Here is a 19,956-nt window from a genome sequence, read left to right as displayed (position 1 = left end):
TCAATGATACACTTGCTTCAATCCACAAACATTGTCCAGGTGACCCTCTCCCGCACAATCTTCAGATCAAATGTGGTCACAATGCAGTCTACACGTGTTCTTTCTCTGCAATAGGGTCGAGGTCTTTTATTTCTTCACCGAAAGTGTTACTTCTTCACCGAACTGTTACTTCCTCACCAAACTGTTACTTCGTTTCTTTTCCAGTGCATATCACCCTACCCACAACCGAATGGACTTGGCTATGTGTTCTTTCTTTTTCCTCCGTATCTATGTTCTAAGTTTGCAAGCTGTAGACTTCTCTTCTTTTAATTGTTAACCAAGAGCTCTTTCCAAACTAGCTCAGGACTTTTTGTATTAATACGACTTTGAAGAGTGGAATTGTCACCAATGAAGGAGAAGTCGGCCACGAACTAGTGGAGTCGTATAGTGCGTGCAGTTGAGAATATTATTTTATATAGTGTTTCTTTTGAATATGATATCTTTGCATGTCGTGGAGGTAATTTTATAAATATTTTACCAATGTATTTAAGGAATGGAAAAAGTGTTTTGAGGATCCTTCTTAATAATAATTTATTTTTATTTTTTTGAATTTTGAGGACATATATGGCATTAGGGTATAGTGTTGCATCAAGGGATTTAGTAATGCATATAGAATTTCATCCATTATACTTGGGGTTTTATTGTCCATGCTAGGATTTTACAACAAGGTGCATATATATATATATGCATTTTAGGGTTAGGGTTTCATATACGGTTAGGGTTTCATCATTATTAGGGATTCCAAGACATTAGGGTTAGAGCATTTAAGACTTCTTCATTAAGAGCAAGGGCAACATATAGGTATTCTCAGGATATCTTTAGGGTATTCTATGAAACTCTTGATGAGTCACATGGACAATCATCTCTTGATAGATCGTCTCTCAAGAGTAATTCCATTGAAGAAAATCATGATGGTGTGTCTTCAGTACACATCCATCGTTGAAGATGGCTTCCACCCAATCATAAGGCAGCAATCTTTCTTGTCTTGAGCAAAAAGAAGAGCTAGAGGAGTTTATGCAGGCAGGGGAAGTTGCTTCATCACATGAAGAAATGCAAACACATCTATCATGTACCACATTCCGAGAAGAAGGATCACCATGATAAGTGGAGCAACATATCTATCATGGAGAACTATCATTGATGAAGAAAAAACGATGGAGCAGCATGTCAAGAAGCAGCTTGATAGGGGGAGTACTTGGGTACCCCATTTGCCATGGACGTTAAAGAGGGAAAAATTGTTGAAAGGGCGGGAATATTTCCATCAATGACAACTTTGACCAACAAAATTCATCTCTAGCATTAATCTCTCTTGACCTCGCACGTGTGACTTTCTGGGTAGCAGTTTCTGGATAGGCCAAAATCTGGACAGGCCAAAATTCTAGGCAGCATATTTTGGACAAGCTGAAATTTTGGGCAAGCTGAATTCTAGTCATATTTTTGGAGGCCGAAATTCAACCTAGGAAGATCATAGAGGGCCAAAGTTTGCAGGGTAGAAGTTTGAGTTGACTTTACTTCACTAAGGGCTACTTGACCAGGTTTGACCATAGCTTGTTGATCAATTTGATGTCATAGTTGACTAACAGCATTAAATGTATCTCTTGTTGAACTAAAGAATTTCTCTAAGGAAAAGGTTGTTGGGTTTTCCCCCAAGTGGGTTTTCCTAGGGTAAATCTTGTGTTTTCTTTATACATTGGGATCTATGTTGATACCTAATCTTTGGGATAAGGTAAATCCATTTAAATAGTGTAAATAGCAAAATAAAGGGAATTGGAAGACGAAGAGACATTGGGAGATGAAACCCAATAGTCTCACTCTCCATGTATATATGCATGTTATATCTTAATACAAAATATCAATTCATTCGTGGAGTTACTCCTAGCCTGACATAGTATCAGAGCCAGCCCCATTTTTGGTTTCCTTCTACATTGTAACTCCTATTTCCTGCCATTGTTCTCATTTTTTCCTACCACTCTCTGTCAGCTCCGTGTCTGCTCTCTCCACTGCCACTCAAACCTGTTCTAAGTTTCGCTATTAATGAATGAACGCTCCTTCATATGCCTTGGTTGAATGTACACTGGTTCATCTGGTTTTCAATATTCCTCTGTTATCCATTCCCTACGTGAAGACCATGGAAGATTGTTGACAAATACATGAAGTCTGTGCGTACACCAGTGAAAGGGAATACAAACAACATGCGGATTCGTGGATAACTCTGATTGAAGCTCGAGCATTGGTCATTTTGGACGAACCTCTTGAGATAGAGACTGTAACTGCATGTGTTGAAATTCTATATGGTATGTTATCTTCACTGTTAAGTGTTAAATTATTTTTAAAGGCCGTGTGTGGAATGGAAACCTCTAAATTGTTGCATTGTTCAAAAACTGGTTGAATGGGTTATGTTACTTCACTTTAAATTGAAGGTCGTGTCCGTGGTATGTATATTCAAATCCGTGTTGCGTTGAGCTCTTTTATGAAAATATTGTATGGTATGAAGAGTTGACTTGGTATGTTGCATATGCGTTGTTTTTCTATGTGTGTTGATGCTGTGATGGCCATGAGTCAATGTGTATGTGAATACCTTTTGAGTCAAAAGTTTTTAGTGGTCGATAACATGTGCTAAATAGTTTTTTTTTAAAGGTTGTATATGTGGGTTGCTTTTTTTTAAGACATGATTGTGTGAAGACCATGAATGAGTGTTGGGCTCATCTCTATGATTTAATTTATATGGTAGTTCATGCATTACTGCATTTGAAGATATATGGTGTGATGACCTCTCTTTTCTTGAAGACCGTATATGGATTATTTCTTTAAGACCATAATTTATATGTTAAAGCCATACATTGAGTTCTCCTATTATGAAGTACATATGTATGGTATAAATATATTATGAAGTGCACATGGTATGAACATATTATGAAATATGGTTCATATGATATGGATTAAAAGTATGTGATATGGAGTGAGTGGTTGCAAGAGTTGGACCATATTTTTTTTACTTTTGAGTTGAGGTCTTTTTGGTACATAATGCACTCCTTAATCTTTATTGTGGGAGTAGTTCTCACTGGAAAAGAGAACAATCATGAGTGGTCCAGGAAGATACAACACAACTTGAATTTCAATGAACTTTGGAAAGGAAATTGTGAAGGAGAAGGAGACAATGCACCTGAAAAAGCCACTTCAGATAAAGATCTTGCCATTTGGGAAAACAAGAACAACAACGCCTATGCCTTGATTGTAGCGTTAGTAAATAAAGAGGTGATTTGACATATTTTGCCATTTTCAAATGCCTTTGAAGCCTTAAAGAAGATGAAGGAATTGTATGGCTCACACTCTAAACTTGAAGTTGTTCAATTGATGATTAAGTTGTTCAACCTTGAATTGAAAAATGATGACCCTTTTGCCTTAGCATCAGAAGTAAGTTCCATTATGCATGACATAAAAGCCACAGGTGTTGAAATAGATATTCCTCTCATAGCTTATGTCAAGGCACTATATCCGACCTATTCACATTATCTTGAGTCATTGCAAGCAAATGGCAACCTTAAGGAAATTACCTTTGACTCTCTTGAGAAGAAGTTTGTTGAAAGAGAGAAGGGTTTTGGGAAGAAGACAGCTCCTCAGTGTTCTGAAGAAGTTGTGTGCCTTGAACAAAAAGAGAAGAACCATGCACAAGATTCTTCTAGAGGAAGAGGTGGTCGAAGAGGAAGAGGAAGGAAGAATTTTAAAGGTAGTGGGGGCAGACATTTCCAAGGAAAAAGGTCTGATCTTCATTACATAATACATATGATGCAATAGAGATGGACATGATGCTTCCACATGTAAGTTGCCTTGGGAGTTGGGACAAAATTGAGCAAGAAAGAAATGAAGAAAAGGGTAAAACACCTAGTAAAGGGAAAGGAAAAGCACCCGAGTCCACTCATTATGTTGTGGCACATTGCAACATTGGAGTAACTGAAGACTTATTCAATGCTTCACTTGCTTCATGGAAAGATGTTTGGTTGCTTCATTCAGGAGAACTTGCCACATGACTTTTAGAAGAGATTTCTTTGAAGAATTCACTGACAATGTTGATGGAGCAGTATACTTTGCAGACTAGTCAAAATTCAAGCCAGTAGGGCTTGGCACCATCAGGCTCAAACTACCTGGACTTTCAGACTTTCTTATGCATGATGTTATATACCTCCCGAAGTTTAGGAGAAATTTCTTGTCTTTGGTCTACATCCGCCAGCAAGGACACTCCATTCACATATTTGATGGCAAGGTTGAGGTCAGAAAAGCATCAAATCACTCACTTGTCATGACTAGGATAGAAGAAGAAATATTTCTAAAGCTACAAGGAACCTTTGCTCGTGCACATAACTTTTCATACAGTTCTCACTATGATAAGGGAACATTTCCATCAAGTCTTTTATGGCATGTTAGATTTGGACACTTGAACTATGACAACCTTCGTTTTGTAATGACCCATCTTTAATATAGTGAGCACAAGAGTATTAGCATGCATACAATGCATGCATATGATAGCTACATATACATGTATTGCATGTATTGCACTATATATATATATATATATATATATATATATATTCTAAGTTAACTATAAAAGTTGAAAATCGACACTGCTTCAGATAGAAGTTACACCCTCACCCATCACCAAGCATATTACTTAAATGCGTCATAATTAAGGAGAAAATACCCTAAATAATTTCAATAATATAAATTTAAAGGTATAAAATAAATTTGGTTATAAAAAAATAAATGTAAAATTTAAAGTTAATTATAAATATGGTTATATATTTATATATCCCATAATATTAATAAATTATATTAAATAATTATTAAAATATGAAATTTAAATCAAAATAAAATAAATATTATAAACTATGGGCATTTAAAGAAAACTAATAAAAATTCTAAAGGTAAACTAACACACGTCAAAATCCCTGTAGCTTTGGACAAATGAGTTACATGTTACAAAAGGGGGAAGGTGTCACCATGTAGAAAACGGTGACCGCCAAGAAATATTATAGATAGACGGAAGAGGAGCATGAGAAGGGGAAAAGGGAAAAATATACAGAGAATGGGGAAAAAATAAATCTGTTGGAGGGAAAGCCAAGGGCTGGATTTTGGAACTGAAAATTGGAAAATCTTCAGCTGTTCTTGGAGTTTTGGGCACGGGGGCCAGTGGACTTCCATTTCGAAGTTCTCTGGATCTGGGAACCGCAGAGGTTGATCCCAGATAGGCAGGGAGGAATCAGTTGGTTTGGTAGCGGAACCAGAAATCTTGGAGCAATGTGATCGACCCCAGATGAGAGAATCAGGTACGCAAATGCAATTAATTTGATAGAATTAACTTGATAGAATTTTATAAAAAAATTATGTCCATCTTGTTGAAATTTAATATCAGTCTTTACATTTTAATGAGGCTTTCACAAGTTTCACAAAAATTCTGTTTGAAGTATGACTAATGTCTTTGTCATCGCCGACGTGAGATTCACATCTGATGTAAAGTGGATAAAAGCAAACCCTCACGTCAGTGTCTTCTTGTCTGGAGGGGATTCTCCAGTACTTGGAGGCATGGCAACCTCTACAGAAACAACATCTCAAAAAGCTTGGCGAACCATTGACTCCACCTCTTCGGGAAGCCACGCCAAACCCCAATAAACATTAATTTCAATGCTCATAATTGAGGGTGAAATGTGCAATTAATTTCTCCCTGGTTGACCATTGAAATTTGGACTTTAGTACCCACCTCCACTCTAAACCATGCATACTGAACATACATAGCATTCATGGAACCATGCATATGAATGTTCATGGCTATCCCAATTTGATAAGATGGGCATTCAGGGTTGACAAAAAAAAAACATGTCTGCTTTAGATATGGAACCTTGAGCTTGGGATTAACCTGGTTCAGAGGGGATTGACCTTGAGCTTGGAATTACCTACCCAGCACGGGTGGATTTGTGCTTTAGGAGATCTTTTTTCCTTTAAAATCGAACTCTATAGTCAAATTTATTAAAAAATAAAATCATATAGAAATCTTGGGCTCCTAAGAAAATATTAAATACTTTCTCCAGTTTTTACTTTTTACTTGCATAGAAGTGGATGAAAGATATAAAAAAAATAATAAATATTGAGGCTGGAAAATGAAAAAAATAAATAAAAAGGGAAATGGATCAATCAGTGAATTGAAAACCAAACGATATTCATCCAAAATAAGTGTCTAAAGTTTCAATATCTCATATAGTGGTACACAGGAGACATACTACCCACTTATCAGCGCTATGTCCGACCACTATTTTCAACTTAATATAAGATAAGAGCCCCTAATGTGGAAGGCAAGAATCTCTGAAACGTATTATTTACAACAACAATAAAAAAAAAAAACTGTCACAATCTATTTATTTTCTGACTTGTAGAGTACTAAACACAATAGAAACTTTCCAGGTTTAGCTTTTCCAATCAAGAAATTAGATCTTGTAAATATATGTAACATCAGCCTCAGCAAAAAAAAAAAAAAAAAATTCTCAAGTTGTCATTATGCATTCTATATACCAGAGAAGGAATGCATATGATTGAACTGATTCATTATATTTTGAATGGATGTTGTATGATGATACCCACCATTTTTTTTAATGCGGCCATTCTTTTATAGAAATTAAAAGTTAATACAATAGGTAATAGGAGAGGAGATCAGGAGGACCATATTAGTTGTAAACATGAGTATTGTAACTATAAGATTTTGTGTAGAGAGTTATTGTCAGCAACACCCCTAATGTGTTTTTCTAGCTCATCAATGTAAATCCCAAAGAATGTTGGTGATAGGGGGCAACCTTGCTTTGCCCCAATGGTGGCCTTGATGAAGGTAGAAAATTCCTGAGATGTATGAAGCTGTCCTATAACCTTCTCATAGAGCCTCATGATAGCAAAAATGAGAGACATGGAAATATGAATGTCTTGAAAGAGGCATTCCAAAAAGAGGAATTAATTTTTTTTCAGTTGAGATATCTTTTGCATCCAAAGCATACAATATTGTTGATTACTGGAATGTTGCCCCTGGCAACAAATTTATTCCATAATTTTAAAATATCACTATGTATATGCATGGTTAATAAAGATTTCAAAGGCATGCTCCCTGAAATAGGCATGCATTGTATAGCGTTACTGTTTGACGCTAGACTTGTTTTTTTAAGACCTTACTTACAAACCCTATGTCGAGAAGTCAAAGAGAAATATCTACGTTGTTGACAGCTACAGAGGGGTGAGTCCCCTAGTAATTATAAAGGAGGATGACTAAACATTAAAATGAATATCTAGAAGATTGTAAGAATATAAACATCATTACCAATTGTTTGCTATAGGAGTTGAAGGGTTCAAAAAAAAAAACTTGTGAAAGGCCATTGCTTACAGCCTTAAGATTGTGTCAGTGTGTTCACTGTTCACTATGCCACAATTTCTTTAGGTATTTTACATCCAATCTGTAAGATTCCACCTTGACAAACTTCTGATTTTTCTTTAGAATTTCTGAGTTTGTATAAGTTCTTCTGTGAGACCTTTCTTCAAGTTTGTGTGAAAACTTCTGTAGGTGTTTTCTTAATAGTTTTTACTTCAGAAAATATATACAGTGGACAAATAACATCCAAATGAGGCCTCTAAAGAGTCAAATATGATATCTTCATTACTCAAAAATTACCCCATCTGTTATACATAATTTGGCCATATTATTATCACAATACCACAGTAAAAGATGTAGGATTCCCTCCTGTATATTCTCTTAATTTCCAATAAATTTCTGAGTTTGTGTGAAGGTTACAGTGATCCCTTTTTGCACATCAGTTTGTTATCTGTTGGCTGTAGGTGAACAATTTTCCACTATATTTCCAGTTAAATGATAACAGAACCAGACAATTGAGCTCAAGTGGTTATATATACCATTCACAATTATTCAACAAGGAATACACTACTATTAAACACCATGTGATGAGGAACTAAACATCTTTCATCAAGGAGAATAACTCAGAATTGCAACAGCCATTAACTCATTCATATACAGGCATATAAATAACTAGTATAATGCATAGAACTTAAGTTTGGAACCTGGAATGTGCTCTGGCAACAGATCTGGAAACAATAGTTCACTTGGCGTGGATATCAACTCCTTGGTAGTGAAACAGTCAATAGGAACGGATGCATACACAACATTCAGACCTAATTTAGCAACTCTTATAATTGATGAATACAACTTGAGCACAGGTTCCATGAGCATAAATACAACATATAGGGCCGAGGTATTGAAAGAGTATACTACCATTTAAACATAAAGCAATGTATGGTGTATTATTGTTAGAGGAAATGTTGAGTACAAGATATGTTCCCCAAATGTTGTTGCACAACAAACAACATTATTGTTAAAAAAAAAAAATATGAGTTAAAGTCTCTTTGCTAATGACTATACGCATGATGCATTTTGTTACCAAGTAAGATAAAAACCCAGCTAGTTGTTGCTGGAGAAAAAACATACAGATCAATGAATGTTTGGGACATAATGATATGTGCTCGTAAGATCAAAAATCAAGTGTCAGTTAACAATCTAAAGTCACAAGTTTTATGCACAATAAATACACAAAAGAATGATTTCAAATTATTATGCTTAAACATTGTTGGTACATAGATATACCTAGATAAATCATGATGTATGTTATGAATGTGATATCTATAATTTTGTTCTTATTTTACATATCGCACAAATGATGAGATGGAAATAAAATAATAAATACACTTGAATACTTGATGTGAAAATGAATTTAGAAATATATTAGTTAGATATAGCCAAGTATGTTATATGAACTCAAAGAATACTATCAATTTATTAAAATGCATAGAAAATCGTTGTATGAATACAATTGATTTTGATTATATCAATGCATATGTTATAATTTGTGGGCAAGTGTTTACTTTGCAAATAGTATCATTACCAAACCAACTTCGTGATGACAAAACTCCAAGAACAATGGAAGCTCAATGAGATTCTATGATAGGGTATTGACCCTAATTCTACTAGGAGAGGTGGAGGTGTTGCCCACCATTTATCCTCCAAAACCTGGAGTTATGGGAGGACTATGTGAGTCACGTTCCCTTAGACGTGTGATGATGACTGCCGGATACCTACTAGGAAACCAGGTCGATATAGTCGACGCTACCATCCTTAGAGTTTATGAATTGTTAGGTCAGTATAACTGACGCCATGGCATACTCCAGTAGAGGACAGATAGGATGGGAGCGGAAGAGATTAGGAAGGATAGGATGATTTTAGAATAGCTTGGAAACCTGGTTGGGGCAAGGCATGACCATTAAAATTATAAACCTAGAAGTCTTCATAAACACCAATTTTATAGTATCCTTACATTAAATAAGAATTTAACCTCGATACACAACCCTAATAAGAATGTACTAATTGCTAAAATAAGTGTTGATATACGGTAAAAACTATAACTTTGGGACAAAGTTTTCTAAAGGAGGGGTGTATGTAATGACCCATATTACTTAAATGCGTCATAATTAAGGAGAAAATACCCTAAATAATTTCAATAATATAAATTTAAAGGTATAAAGTAAATTTGGTAATAAAGAAATAAATGTAAAATTTAAAGTTAATTAAAAACATGGTTATTTATTTATATATCCCATAATATTAATAAATTATATTAAATAATTATTAAAATATGAAATTTAAATCAAAATAAAATAAATATTATAAACTATGGGCATTTAAAGAAAACTAATAAAAATTCTTAAGGTAAACTAACACATGTCAAAATCCCTGTAGCTTTGGACAAATGAGTTACACGTTACAAAAGGGGGAAGGTGTCACCATGTACAAAACGGTGACCGCCAAGAAATATTATAGATAGACGGAAGAGGAGCATGAGAAGGGGAAAAGGGAAAAATATACAAAGAATGGGGAAAAAATAAATCTGTTGGAGGAAAAGCCAGGGGCTGTATTTTGGCATTGAAAATTGGAAAATCTTCAGTTGTTCTTGGAGTTTTGGGCACGGGGACCAGTGGATTTCCATTTCGAAGTTCTTTGGATCTAGGAACCGCAGAGGTTGATCCTAGATAGGCAGGGAGGAATCAATTGGTTTGGTAACGAAACCAGATGGGAGAAACAGGTACGCAAATGCAATTAATTTGATAGAATTGTATAAAAAAAATATGTCCATCTTGTTGAAATTTAATATCAATCTTTACACGTTTGTTGAAGAAAAATGGTGTTACTGGTTTGCCTACAATTCCTAGGACACTTAAGCAATGTGATGCTTGTATCTTAAGAAAGCACAGCGAACAGTGTTTTTATGATTCTCATTCAAGAGCACATAGAAAACTTGAACTCATTCATTATGATTTATGTGTCTCAATACATGTTCCTTCTGCAAATGGTAATAAATATATGATGACATTTATTGATGACTACACCAGAATGTGTTGGGTTTATTTATTGAAGAACAAATCTCAAGCTTTTGAAACATTCAAGAACTTTCATGCATGGATTGAAAATGATGCACAATCTCATTTTGATCTATTCGTACTAATAATGGAAAAGAATATACGTCAAATTTTGAGATATGCAATGCAAGTTAAGTTTTATGCATTGCTGATGAATAGCGCACTGGGGAGCTACTTGAGTTGCCTTCAAGCAAGAAATCAATAGGGAGCAAGTAGGTGTATAGAGCAAAATACAGATTGAGAAATAAATTGATAAATATCAAGCAAGACTCGGCTAAAGGCTTTGCAAGTGGTAACAAACAAGCGTTTGCATTCATGCAACAAAATGTTTTAGAAAAGTGAAGCAATCCTACATAAAATCTCAATTACTCTTATGATTGTTTTATTATCTTAATATTATAAATTTATGTTTGAAAATATTAGAGAACATTTTTATACTTATTTATGGCCTAGTCTTCCACAGTTAATAGGAATGTTTGTTGAGATAAATGCATAACACCGCCAAAGTAAGACCATACACGCTGATGTTTAAACGGTTATTTTTTTGTGGGACTTTGTCTTTAATATTTCTATAAAATCTGTTATTTTTCTGATGAAGTTTTAGGACTACAAATTTGACCCCTCCCCTCATGCCAAACCTGGTAATGATGTGGAATATCATTGAACATGTGAATTCTTATCAGTTTCATTTATAGAAACAGGTTTTTCCCTAAATAAGTAACAACAGATAGCATCTGCCTTTTCCCCTGCTCATGGCACAGCCTTGATGTTTTCCCACAGCAACTGGACTTTTGATTTTTGGACAGTTGATATCTACTGAAAGATCATGACCCAAGTTTGGGAAGACAAAGAGCTTGTCCGTAGAGAGGTGGCTCACTTCTCAAGTCTATTACTAATTTACTAGAGATGGTTCATTACAAAGTCAAAAGTCTTACTCAAGATGATCCTAGCAAGAGAACTGCTTGATCTCTAGGCCTCATTAGGTCATCCCTGCCCCTCCTCAAAAATGGGTTGTCGGCGGCCGCAAGGATGAAAAGTTTACTTTCTTTGTCCTTTATCAAGGATGAAGTACAGTATCTGGATCCATAGAATAGCCAAGCTAATGTATGCTCACTCTTTTCCTCAAACAATCACCTTGCTATCTCAGATTGAATTTATATGTTAAATGTGTGTGCTTTGATTGGTACCTTTTTTGACTGGCATTTGAAGTTTATTATTCAAATATCTAGTCTAACCTTATAATTACATACATTATAGTTCTTTAAGGATTGAAAGACTGATGTATAGTTCAGAAAATAATATAATAATCAGTACCATGTTCAGCTATTCTGCAACAATAGATGATGAAATTCCAGCAAATTGGCATATGCTTGTGCAAATGGATGAAAGGTGCATCCATTACCAAATTATGCACTTATATAAGGTCAGAAAAATGCCTCACCGCTACTCGCTGCTGATTTAGACCTCCATTTGCACTGACCAAAATATATCCTGTGCTCTTTTCTGGAGATGGAGGTTCTACTCAAAGAAACATGCAACAAATAACTAGAATGTCAAAATTCTGAGCCACATAAAGTTTAACAAAACAAACAAATGAAAAACTCAAAGAATAATATGAACAAAATACTGAACGTGGTTCCAGAACACCTCTCTATTGACTGAGGAGCATATCCAAGTAATAGAAATGGTTATCATAAGGCCATCAAAACAGGCAGTAGACAATGAAGCTTCAGAGCCAAAATTCAAATTCAATAAACCAGAACTGAATATGAAGAGGATACAAAGTTACCTCGAAAGTCTAATTTCGGTTTATCTGCACAAGGCTTCCATGCAGAGGCCTGAACAAACGGTTCTTCCCATAGTTCTTTTGGCTCAGGCTTGGACTCTCCCTAGTGTAAAAGAAATTTAGATTCCACGTAATTTTGAACCCATCTTGTCTCTAATATCTTTATAAACATGTTTGAATACAAACGCAATACAATTTAGACTGACCTCTGCTAGGGCATGGGCTGCTAAAGCTAAAAGTCTGTCATACATGACCCTTGGAGGTCTTTTCCCTTTTGCAAACTTGCTCCATCCCCCCTGCAAAATAGAAAGAAAAAAAATTACAGTAACCTTAAAGATCCCAGTTGGCAGTCCTACATCTCTAACCAATGAACAGTACAGTTTTCCTTCATGCAAAATAAATTAAACTGTAACAGATATGAACCATGTCCAATAAAACATATCTGCTATTCTGTAGAGCATCTACAACCCTAGTAGTGAGCACAATCATCAAAACGTGCATCATAATAGTCAATTTAGTTGTACGGTATGCCATTTGTTGAATTTTGTAGCTGTGGAAGGTCTTCTAGCTTGGTGTCTTCGATAGGAAGATCTTGTGTTGTTGTTACCCACCAAAGTGGGTGACCCTACAGGAGAAAAATTTTCTCTCATTCTTCACATCCAGCCAGCCAGCCATGCAGCCCTTGACAGCCACCACTAGCTGATGATGTGCCATTTTACCTCCACCACCTGCATCCGTCATTTTCTGACCCATCCGGCAGGAACACATGCACGAAGGTGGGATTCTAATCAAAAGGTACTTTATTCATTTTGCAATTGGGTGCTTATGCTTGTTTGTATTTGGGCTTTTGATATGGATTATGGGATAACCTAGAAGGAGGGTTTTTGACCGTGATCTTGTTCCCTCACCTCAAATGGGGGGGGGTTAATCTTCGGTCCTTGTCCAGTGGGACCTCCCCTAATGGACCAATGGGTATAGGAAGGGCACTACTTGGGAAGCCATGATAGAGATAGTGTGTTCCATCTATCCCTATTCCATAATTACCACATTCCATTTTACATTACAAGCCCAAATTCCACCTCCATTCTTCAGGTTCAACTGACCATTAGTTCTCTGGGATTTGGCAACCATACATCCACATCCTTGGGTAGGGCCCAGAATTTTGCTTTGGGAGGCTGATGCATAATGTGGCCATAAAATAAAACAAAAGAATATCAAAATGCAAAAGATGGCCAGGACATACACATTAGCATGTGGGCAAAAGCCTAGCATGAGCTCTACTTCACTCATTATGGCCATCACTCAATTACTGAGCACATGTTGCTCCTATAAATCATAAAAGGAATCCTTGCATGTTCCAACCCCAATGGGCAATGAGTTGCCTCATCATTAAGGGGTAATACAACTGCTATACATCATACAAAGCAAGCTCTAACCCTTTGAGCTACGAGCAGTAATACAAAGAAAAATCAAGCAAAAGTAAAAGGCGCACAAGAGGGGTGGAAAAATAAAGGCCGGGTTGGTAACTCATGCATCCATGATTGCAACCTCCCCACGTCTATACACTCATGATGTGGATCCCCATCATGTTGGTCCCTTTGACCATGGCAGTTGGCCATAAAGTCTTTTGCCCTTCGTACCATCATTATTCACTAACTCTTATTGGTTGAACAGTAGACCGAGGAAATGTTACTTCCCCTTGGGGGTGGGAAACACCTAATAGGGTTGTCGTTTAGCCACTCCTACCTAGGGATGTAACACCATTGTGAGTCCAACGCCCCAATTTTGGAAGGGAAGTTTTATTTGAAGACTTGAAGTATTAAATAGTGCTTTACATTCAAGCGTGGTTCACCTAGGTGCAAAAATGATTATTGTCATTGATGATTGGTTGATTTCACTAAACGTTATGTTGTGATTGTCAGGTAGTTTAGTAACCCATGACCTGGGCACCTTCCACTCAGGTACCCAAGCCCTAGAGAAGTATATTGGCACCCACAGATGAAGCATTGAGAGCCTTAGGTCTTTGAGCGGTAGCAACATATCACACTGGACACCTTCTGCACCCAGGACGTTCTGCCACTTTGCATACATTTAGTGATTCTTCAAGATGATGCACTTAGACCAACATGCCCCCAGGTTGACCTTAGCACTCTCTGAGATATGGCAACTAATCCAAAGCGTAAATGAGGATGGTGTGACCTTCAGAGACTTGGGAGGGCTAGCAGCACCTGGAAAGTCGTCAACGTTGGAGCAAAGATGGACATTTTGAGCAATTGGAGACCCAGGAGACTACCTTTGGGAACCCAAACTGGACTTTGGGGTCCATAGAGGGTATTGACAAAGATTTGAGGGCCAACCCTCACATCATGATTTAGAGGCTTCTACACCACTCATGGCACCCTAGGGCATCAACGCATACCACATGGAGCTCATTGTAATATTCTAGGAATATTTTTACTCTAGGGTTTTCTCCCAAATAACTATGGCTTCTCAATAAATATTCTTTTGCCCATTAATGACACAAATAATTCTTTAAAAGTATAAACTGTGAAAATCCTGAATCTAACACATCAGAAACCCCTAGTGCATTTTCTGGTTTACTATCTCCTACTTGTTCTTTGCATTAACAAGTTATTTAAATGCATAAATATCGAAGTAAACACAAATGCAACCTTCACAATATACAAAACAACAACTGAAATACAATGAGACAACACAAGGGACACCGTTATTTTTGGACAATCGTCCCCGGAAAAACCCAATGCAGGAAAATCGGTGTAGCATATAGAGGGTTTTATTATTAAGCAGATGTTGAATACAACTAGAGTGCCAGAAATGGCTCACCCTTCAGAGAATTTCCTTGGCAGTAGAACTTCTCTCCAAAGACAGATATTCCGACAAATCAACAGCCGGATGAACAACCCCATAGTGTTCTGACTGTTCCTTGTGCTGGACAGCGAAAGCTACTCCAAGCACTCCTCTAGAATTGCGTCACCCTCTCCCGGCTAATCTGCTCTCAGTCTGCCCCACAGACTTCCTCACCGCAGCCTCTTCAGCCCAGCGTCAGCCTCTACAACCCTCTGCGTTGTCTGCGTCAGCTTCTGCATCCTCTGCATCTACCTCTGCAGCTTCTACGTCCTCTGCGCTGGCCTCCTCAGCCTCTGCGTCAACCCTCCTAGGCTCTGTGCTGCCTCTTTCGGCTCTTTGTTGCCTCTCTGATATGTATTCTCCTGCTGAACTGCCCCTCACTACAACTGATCGCTTGTTCGATTTCCTTAGCAAACCTTACCCCAGAAAATCGAACTGACTGATCTCTCTTGGTATGTCTCCAACTAACCCTCAAGCCTCCTCTTATACTTTTCCTATTGACGATTCAACGGCCAAGATTAAGTCCCTAATCAACGACTAAGATAGATTTGACTTGATCCTCGTTATTTAGAACTTTCTCACCCATATTATATTAATACACATTAATATTTTAATTTTCCTAAGTTTAGACTTAGGGTCTGTTATGAAACCAGCTCAAGAAAAGATAGAAAAGATAGATCAACGCCTTAGAATTCAGCCTCTTCGAGGGGGAAACCTCCTTTACATTACATAAATGAACAATTCTTGGATGATACAAATGAAAACACCTCTTTTCTATATATAGGAGTCTAAGGGGTCATAACATAATCAAAGCCGACATAACAATAATAATGTAAGGGCACAATAATAACAATAGTGGGCTTCTATGGGGCACAATAGTAACAATATGGGCACTACATGGGTACATCAATATAATAAGTGGGTTGTACTAATAACAATAAGGTGTTAGGATATTCCGACACATAGGATATAGTTAAGTTCAACTTGGTCTAGTATAGAGTTAGGTTAGAGTTAGCTAAAGTGTGTTTCTTTACCGTTGTACATTTTGTAACTTACAATCCGACGGTCACGATATGTAGTGATCCGACGGTTCACTCTCACCTCGGTATTACCGACACTTGATCCGTGGCTTGACACCCGATTGGTCCATGAGTTCTATTTAAAGCGCATGGAGGGTCATTGTTCGGGTAATCCGTGCATGAGAGAAGCTTAGGTAAATTTTCATTCTTTGATTAATAAATTGCCTGTAGTACCCACGTTGGGACAGGCCGTGGACTGTTTCCCTCCTTGCACTTTGAGGGTTTTAACCACGTCAAAAATACTGGTGTATTGATTTGAGATCTGGTTGTGAGCGGTGTCCTTTTTGGTGTTCTTTCTGAGGAACTTACCCTGTAAATTCCTACATGGTATCAGAGCTATTTGAGGGCCGCGTCCGTTGGTGATCCAAATCTGAAGCCGGTAGAACTGCATGCGGCTGTCGTTTCCTAGATCTGCTGTTTCTGACTGCTTTCGGGCCGAGAGGACTGCTCTGTTGCGTTCGGAGCATCTGTTCCAGTGAGGAACCCCTTTCGTTTCACGCGAAAAGGTTTCCGGTAGCCCTAGCTGCGTCATTTTTCAGATCGGGAGGTATACAGTGTTTTTTTTTTTTGCAGTTTACTGTTATTTTCTCTCTGCTTATTTCGGTCTCAGTTTATTTAGCCTTTTTTTTTAACCGGATCTATACCTTTCATTTCTGCGTATGCTCTTTGCCCTGCGACTCTGTGCGATCTGGGCAAATCAGAAACAGAAAAGAAGGATTTTTCTCATGCGTATGCTCTTTTCCCTGCACCTTAGTGTGATCTCGGAAAATCAAAAACATTGAGAAAAATATTTAGTTTTTCGGCTAAAGCTAACTTTGAGATTTTTTTTAAAATTTCTAGTTTTTTGGCTAAAGCTAACTTCGAGCCGCAAGGTTCGTTTTTCTTTGCATATTCGTGTTGGGTTTTGTGTTTTGTGTTTTGTAGGGAAAAAGAGCTTTCTCAAGGCAAGCACGCAAACCAAGGCCCCCCCCCCTCTCTCTCTCTCTCAAATTTTTTGTATAGATCAATTGGTTCAAAGCTATTTTAAGAGAGTAGAGGTCTTGGGTTCAAGTCTCCATTTTGTGGGGGCGGATTTTTTTTCATTCCCGCACATTCGCGCACTTTGCCGGCAACGTCAACAATTTTTTTTCAAAAAGCCATAACTTCTTCATCCGAAAGCCTTTTTCAGAGCCGTTTTTTTTAAAACCGCCTATTTTTTCGAGATCTATCCATTGGAACACTTACTTTCAGCATCTTCAGCTTCAGTTTTTTAAAAAAAAATGGAAAGTCCATGCCAAGTCATTCTTGACAGCACTAACTACTTCCAATGGGTAGCCTACATGGAAGATTTACTTAGAAGTAAAGGTCTCTTCAGAATAGCCACAGACCAAGAGAAGAAACCAAAAGATGAAGACAAGGTTGCAAAATGGGAAAATAGACAAGATCAAGCACGTGGTTTGATAGGGATGTCTATTTCTCCTGATCTTAGATTCCACATTGCAGACCTTGAGACTCCTCATGAAGCATTAGAAAAACTCGCTAAAGTTTTTGGGATTAAAAATGAAATTAGAGCCCATCAACTTGAAAATGAGCTGCTTACTTTGGATCCTAATAATTTTTCTTGCATTGAAGATTTCTTGTCCAAATTCAAGACCCTTAGATATCTCTTGGAAGGTGTTAAAGTTAAGAAAGAAGATGGTAACCTTATTTATTCCATCCTTACTAAGTTGGGACCAGCCTACTCTGTATTTGTTTCCACTTTCCATTCTACAAGGGAAGCTTTCATTTGTCAAGGAAAAGACTACAAGGCCCCTTCCTTTGACTCCTTTTGTGATTCCTTAATAAGAGAACAAGAAAAACTCTTACACCTTGGTCTTCTTAATCTTGGAAACTCTTCCACGAAAGCGTTAGCCGCCCAGCAGCAACCAAATTGAAAGAATCCTAAGAAGTCATATCCTCAAAAGAATGGTCCTAAACCATCTCAGCCTCAAAATGAAAGATCATTTCAGCAAAATGATAAGACCAATAAAAACAAATGGAAGAAGACTGATAGACATTGTAACTTTTGTAATCGAGATGGCCACTTAGAATCTAAATGCTTTAAGAAGATGGAAGCCTTGGAAGCCGCAATGAAGAAACATAACATCCATGTGGAGCCTACTTCAACTTCAACTTCCGGAATGGCACTTTCTGCATGTCATTGTCAATCATCTCAGTCTGGTTATGCATTAAATGTATCTTCTTCTTCTTCTTCTCATTCTCATGAGTGGCTCATTGATTCTGGAGCCTCTTGTCACATGGCCAAAAACCAAGCCATGTTTTCTTCTTTAAATGATTGTAAGACCAAAAATATATATGTTGGTGATGATAGATCTCTTAATGTTGTAGGAACTGGAACTGTTCATCTAGACAATGGTCAGTTTAATGATGTATTATGTGTTCCAACCTTATCCTGCAACCTTCTATCTGTCTATCAGATAACTCATTCAGGTGAAGGTAAAATTGTTGAATTTTCACCTCATGATGTTGTAATCAAGGACCTAAAAGATCCTAAACAGATTCTAGCTAGTGGTCTTGCTGATGATTCCAAAAGGTTGTATAAGTTTCACAACTTTGGGTCATCAAATCTTCCCTCAGTATTTATTGCTCATAATGATGAAGTGAGCAAACTTTGGCATGAGCGATTTGGTCACTTAAACTATCGCTCCCTTCAGCATCTATGTAAAGAAAATATGGTGACAGGTCTTCCTATGGTATCTTGCAGAGATGGTGTTTGTTCCGGATGTGTACTCGGAAAACATCATCGGGACAGTTTTGACAAACGTGCCTCTTGGCACGCCTCAGCCCCTTTACAGCTTGTGCACAGTGATTTATGTGGTCCTCTTCCTGTTGCTTCATTCTCTGGCTGCAAGTACTTCTTAACTTTCATTGATGATTTCTCCAGACGCACTTGGGTATACTTCTTAAAACTCAAGAGCGAAGTATTTAACACCTTTTTGGCCTTCAAAGCCTTTGTTGAAAAACAATCTGGACATCAAATTCTTAAGCTAAGAACTGATAATGGTGGAGAATATGTTAAAAACACATTCATCAACTTTTGCACCGAAAATGGAATTCAAATGCAACATACTGTTCCATACACTCCACAACAAAATGGTGTAGCTGAAAGGAAAAATAGCACCTTAAAGGAAATGGCTAATTGTATGCTGCAATCTAAAGGACTCAGTCTTAGTTTTTGGGCCGAAGCAATTAATTGTGCAAATTATATAATCAATCGCACTCCTACTAAGGTTCTAGAGAATATCACTCCAGAAGAAGCTTGGAGTTCCATTAAACCAGATGTAAGTCACTTTCGTGTGTTTGGAAGTGAAGCATGGGCCCATATTCCAGATGAAAAGCATAAAGCTTTAGAACCTAAGAGTGAGAAATGTACTTTTGTTGGATATTCTGAAGATGTAAAAGGTTATAGACTTATTCCATTTAAGTCCAAAAATGTTATCATTAGAAGAGATGTAAAGTTTGATGAAAATAAATCGGCCTGCGAGCCTAGTCCGGCGGATGTGCCACCTCTTCCTATCTCTTCTACTTTTGAAAACATTTCTTCTTCAGATGATGAAAGCGAGGATGATAATCCTCCCCCACCTTCTCAGGATCCTCAACTTCCACGATGGGTCCGTACTACTCGGGATGCAGCAGGTG

General features: G+C 37.3%; 1 protein-coding gene across 2 annotated transcripts in view; it reads right to left on the bottom strand.

The window, feature by feature from the left end:
• The window catches only part of LOC149191635 (O-fucosyltransferase 2-like), a 315,718-nt gene that overhangs the window by 194,368 nt on the left and 101,394 nt on the right, over nt 1–19,956 (bottom strand). Inside the window, exons 2-4 of one of the 2 annotated variants that reach the window (XM_089404381.1) lie at nt 12,538–12,627; nt 12,335–12,434; nt 11,987–12,063 (exon numbers count right to left, since the gene is read on the bottom strand). The exons of the other annotated variant lie outside the window; for it this stretch is intronic. Of the exons in view, the coding sequence (XP_089260507.1) occupies nt 11,987–12,063; nt 12,335–12,434; nt 12,538–12,627 (267 nt within the window). The remainder of the gene's footprint in view (nt 1–11,986; nt 12,064–12,334; nt 12,435–12,537; nt 12,628–19,956) is intronic. 2 annotated transcript variants of the gene reach the window in all.

This window comes from Pinus tabuliformis, chromosome 2_2 (assembly GCF_031772625.1).
Source record: "Pinus tabuliformis cultivar Carrire ecotype Pingquan chromosome 2_2, CPIR1, whole genome shotgun sequence".
NCBI lineage: Eukaryota > Viridiplantae > Streptophyta > Pinopsida > Pinales > Pinaceae > Pinus > Pinus tabuliformis.
Note: the sequence above shows the minus strand (reverse complement) of the source record. Positions and strands in the feature narration are given on the sequence as shown.